At 51.8% G+C, this 5,385-nt stretch overlaps 1 protein-coding gene across 1 annotated transcript; it reads left to right on the forward strand.

Annotated features, from left to right (window-relative positions):
* The first annotated feature begins 1,464 nt into the window (after positions 1-1,464).
* Positions 1,465-4,041, forward strand: LOC111145440 (protein FAM25A-like). Its single transcript, XM_022500331.1, has 3 exons — positions 1,465-1,537; positions 2,865-2,927; positions 3,874-4,041. Exons 1-3 carry the CDS (start codon positions 1,465-1,467, stop codon positions 4,005-4,007), a joined length of 270 nt encoding a protein of 89 aa, XP_022356039.1. The 3' UTR covers positions 4,008-4,041.
* The last annotated feature ends 1,344 nt before the right edge of the window (positions 4,042-5,385 follow it).

A 5,385-nucleotide genomic window follows, 5' to 3' on the forward strand; every position in this document is an offset into this window, starting at 1 on the left:
GGTGCTGGTCACAGCTTGGGGCCTCCTAACACCAATCAGGAATGTGGGAGGGCCTCAGCCCCATAACACCCAGGCTGTGAGGGCCCCATCAGGTAAACACTAATTAGGGCTCACCACACCCTCCTGAAAAGCTCTGAGGGCTGAGAGAGCAGGCAGCGGGGAGGCCGCTTCAGACTCCTACCCTAGGCCTGGATGGCATGAACAGGGACTTGGGAGGACTTTTCTTCCGTGATCCCTGGCCATTGGGGTCACAATCCCCAGCCGTCTGCTCCCTCTACTCTTTGGCCCACCCACTGGTCATTCAGGGCTCACTGCCAAGCACATCAGTGACAAGGGGGAGGGAATAGAAGTTAACCAAGAGCTTGCACACGTGACCCCACCGACTATCAGTGACATGGCCAGGAAGGCATGGCTGTCCCCATTTTACACATGAGGAAACTGAGGCTCAGGTTGGGCCAGTGACTAAAGGGTGTGGCACATGGCATGTGGCTTGAGGCATCTCTCTCCATCCTGAATAACTAGGGAGGCAGCCTGGTCCCTTGAGCATGTGATACATCAGGGGCTGGTGGAGTGGCTTTCTGGAATTCTGGCTAGGGCCACCAGACACACCTCCCCTAGTGGTGGTGGCGTCCTCCATCTACTCTTCTAGGACCTCCTGGGGGGCACTGGGCCTCTGCAAGAAGCCAGACCCCAAGGTGCAGGGATGGCCAGGCTCCCTCCTGGACTAGTTGCTCCCGTGCTGGGCCGTTCGGGTGCTCAGGTGCTCCTGTGAGCAAGAAGCAGCTGACGGCAAGCCAGGGGTGACTGTGTTTCTGGTTAATGTTGTATCCTCCTCAGCCTAGGGCAAGGTACCATGATGAGGCCCCCACCCCCAACCCCTCAAATTTCTAGTGAAAGCTGCAGAGACTGCAGAGCTGAGGTCTTGGGGTCCAGTGGCCCCCACTTTACTGTGTTCCTGGCCTGAGCAGCCATCCAGGTCCCCAGGTCCCCAGGCCCTCAAGCCCCTAACGAGGCCACCCTGGGGATCCTGACCGGCAGGCTGGAAATCCTAGGCCTTGTCTGGGAGTGCACCAGTGCCAGCGATGTGGGAAGCTCAAAACTCAGGGGGCTGGCAGGGGTCCCCAGTTGCCTCTCATCCTGCAAAAAAATCAGGCCTCCTGCTTTGGGGGAGGGACATGTCCCAGAGCTGGCTTCTCTGTCCAGTCCCCGACCCTCACAGGGTCCCAGAATACAAGGTGTAGGGGTCTCATACTGCCAGAGGGGCAAGGTTGCCCTCACAGCGCTGGGGTGGCCCCACCCAGCCTCCTCCTCCTGCCTCCACCTATGCTGACTAACCAGCTGATCTCCTACTTGGCTTAGGCGGGGGCCCCATGCTCCAGAGCCCAGGCAGGCATCCCGGGCATCTATAAAAGGACGCGGGGCCAGGCGCCAGCATCCTGCTTGCTTGCCCCCTGTCATCTCACGATGCTGGGAGGCCTGGGGAAACTTGCTGCTGAGGGCCTGGCCCACCGCACTGAGAAAGCCACTGAGGAAGCTGGTAAGAAGCCCGAGGCTCCTTTCCACCGGGGCCCCTTCTCCTAAGGCTGGGAGGGCTGGGGCCCGTTGAAAGCGGATCCCAGCAGACTGGAGGTAGGCCTTGGCCCCTTGACAACCCTGGCCAGTCAGCCCCACAAGGACAGAATGGAAGTGAGGGGTATGGAAGCTGAGGAGGGCAGCCTGGGTGGAGTCATAAGGGGTCCAGTACCCCAAACAGACCTCTCCGGGTCAGACCCGTTTCTGGAGTCTGTGACTGAGAGCAGAAGCGACTCCAGCTCAGGGGACACGGGGAGAGCCGTGGTGCTTGGGTGAGCTTTGGGTAGCTAGAATCTGTCCGTCTGGAAACCTGGGAGCCCTTCCGTATCAAAAACAGCCTATTTTGATTATCATCTACAGAAAAAGGAAAAATGGATTTTTATTTTTACCATCAGTTTAGAGCTTCAAGCATTTCTTCACTAAGAAACCACCAAGTCTGATTCTGTTCAATGTCAGCCCCTAGGGTTTATCCAAAGGACATTTTGAATTTCTTTCAAGTCCCCAGAAACCTTTTCTTGTACACAGACTCCCACAACTGTATGCTGGAGATGAGTCTGGGTCCCAGCGGGCATTTTGTGAAACACAGCCCCGTGTCCGGGTTGGCCTCTGTGGTTCCTCCTGGCTGGCTGCGGCAGACACGTCTGTCTTTCATCGGTTAAGCTGCAGCTGGCCTTCCCTGCCCGGTCACACCTGCCACTGGCTCTGAGCTTAGTCCCACCCCCAGTCCGCAGGTGAGGGAACCAAGCAGCACACAGTGGAGGTAGAATCAGAATCAGTTCTTCTGACTCCAAAATCTTGCAGTTCTAGCCACTGCCACCCAAACGTCAGATTCCTGGGCGGTCAGAGAGTTCTCTCCTGCTGGAGGAATTGCTCTGGGGCCTTGGTTTTGCTGTAGATGGCTTTGGGACTTGGCCTCCCGCTGCAGCTTCCATCAGGCTGAGGCAGGCCAGCAGCGCGCCCGAAGGTGCCCTCATCTGGGAGATTATATAGATATATTCCACCTTGGCCCCAGGCCCCCAGCGGGCAGGAGGGCCTGCTCTTCTGCATTCCAGGCCTTGCCAGGCCGGCCAAGGGCCATGGAGAGCCCCATGCCTTTGTCTGGCTCACCTCAGCTTGTGTCCCAGCAGCCAGGCCCCACGGGAGTCTCTCAAGCAAGCCAGCTGGGGCTCCTTCCTATGGGCTGCCTCGTCCTGCCTGCGGTGATGTCCAGGATATCCAGAGCGGTCTGGGCGCCGCATTGAGAAGCAGCTGGCTTGTACTGTGTTTTCACTGTGGGCTTCTCCTCTTTGTAGTTCACGCCGTGGAGGGGGTGGTCAAGGAGGTGGTGGAACACGCCAAAGAAGCTGGAGAGAAAGGTACGGCTGGGGCTGGAACCAGGGAAGGAGAGAAGCTAGGTGCTGGGAGCAGTGGTTCTTTGCCTAACCAGGTCAAGCCCTGACCTTGACAATGCATCCTTTCAGGCAGTATGCAATTAGCAACACTCATCTGAGACCACAGACTGTACTTTGCTAAAGCAAGATCTATCCACACAGTCCTTTCTGGGGCACATTAAGACGGTGTCACAAACGACTATGTGGCAGCCGGCTTGGACAAAAAACATTTCAGACATAAAATTCTCTATTTATATAAATATAAATTTACGGAAGTGTGTGTGTGTGTGTGTGTGTGTGCGCGTGCTATAGTATAGTGATGTAAAAATACCTCCTTCCTTACAACAAAAGGGATTCTAGAGGGGTCAAGGGCTCTGTATTAAATATATGAAATTGTTAGACTGTTAGAAGAGAAGGTAATCTGGATTATCTGGGAAAGGATAAATTGGGTAATCTGGGAAAGGAGAGGATTGCTTTAACTATGACAGAAAACCTAACAGCCATAAAAGAAATATTAGGTAAATCTGACAATACAAGATTTCTAAATTTTCCATAATTAAAAAAAAAATGGGATGAGCCAAAAGAAAAACCACACACTGAAGAAAAGCATTTGTAAATAGAAATGATGAACTGATATAAAAATGACCAAAAGACAGAAGCAGGCAGCTGACAGAGAAATGAGGTCTGAGTAGGCAGTGCGCCCTTGAGGGGAGCAAATGCTGTCTCGCTCTGGACTGCAGAAACCCAAGTTGTGGGGGGAAATAAAACCACACTTGAATGCATTCCTCTGGGAGCCCCGCTGCCCTCTGTCCCACTGGGGCTCCTCCAGGGCACAGTCCAGTAAGAACCACATCCCACAGGCCACTCCAGCCCTACCAGCTGGAAATGTTTACTTAGCTCACCGGACTTTATTCTTCTTTCTTCCCGACAGCCATTGCCGATGCCTTAAAGAAGGCCCAAGATACAGGGGACAAGGTGGTGAAGGAAGTCACTGAGACGGTGACCAACACAGTCACAAATGCTGTCACCCATGCAGCGGAAGGCCTGGGCAAACTGGGACAGTGAGCACATCCACCTCTGAATCTCAATAAAAAGCTGTGAAATGTGTACACCGAGCCCTGGATTTTTTCCTGTTTGGATGGAAACCCTGCCCGTGTCCCCAGTGGCCACTCTGCCGGGGCAGGGGACCTGCATGTTGACAGCTTCTGGGGGTCAGTAGGACCCCATGGTTAATCAGTTGTGCTGCCCTCACATTATGACTTCTCACATCAGCAAGGAGTTCTGGAAGAATTGTTAGTGTCTGTGCAACATTTCAAAAATGGTTATTTTCCTAGACACTATATATAGCTTTCAGACACCTCTATGCTTCCAGGACATCCCAAGGGAGGAACATAATTCAACTCACATGTTCTTTGGGTTTTCCTTGAAGTGTTCCTATAGGCCTCAAGGAAGATCGCGGAACAACCTGATGGAGAGTGTAGTTGGGCAGCTTAGACTGTTTGAGATGCTTCACATTCTGAAAGAAGCATTTGAGCCGGACAGACAGTCATAGAATCAGGTCAAGTAGTAACTGAGTCCACTGCTTACTGGCCGCGGAAGCCACTGTTGGATCTTTCCCCAGAGACTTTTTCAGGCCCAATTGATAGCAGCGGCCAAGAACGCCTGTCCTCCGCCCCTTCCTGCCATGAGGGGTCAGCACCATAAAGTTAAACCTATGTGCAAGCAGCATTTAGCTTAACATTTTGGATTTTAAAAAAGGAAATGATTTGTAAAGAAGAGGCATCGCTTAAGTATCTTGCCGAAAATCACTTGTTCTTCGCAGAAATGAGAAGAAAAGATGTTTAAGGAGCATGTCAGTTGGTCACCACACGTCTGGCTTTTTAAAAGTGGCTTCACAAGTCTTGAACAGCCCAGGAATATCCAATGTCCTGGCTTGGAACCCTTGCCACTGTCCAGCTGGATCTGGACTCTATTTCTTGGTTTGGTTCCTGAAGGCTTTTGAATTCCCTTGGTCTAAATCCTAGCTCAAAAAAAGTGAGAGCATTGTGGGCGGCAGAATAAACTGGAGCCCCCTTTGGACAGCAATTTCTCTTGCCAAGACTTGATTCTTCTGGTGTACACAGGTACACACAGATGCCTAGAGGACGGACACACAGGTGCATCATGGCATGTCTGTAATAGCAGGAGGTGGAAACACCCTAGCGTGCCAGGCAGAAGTCAGGCAAATTTTGCTCTGCTTAGTAGGGTTGATGCCTAATTTAGATTCGACACCTCTTACTTCTAATGTATTGTAAGCCATATCCCAGCTTGAAAAAAATGGGACCTTGTCTAGAGGGCCACCAACAGGAACTGGTTAACAACTGTTGCATATATATATATATATATATATATATATATATATATATATATATGCAACATATATATATATATATATATATATATT

Source organism: Enhydra lutris, unplaced genomic scaffold (genome assembly GCF_002288905.1).
Source record: "Enhydra lutris kenyoni isolate GAN:26980312 unplaced genomic scaffold, ASM228890v2 scaffoldscaffold12, whole genome shotgun sequence".
Classification (NCBI taxonomy): domain Eukaryota; kingdom Metazoa; phylum Chordata; class Mammalia; order Carnivora; family Mustelidae; genus Enhydra; species Enhydra lutris.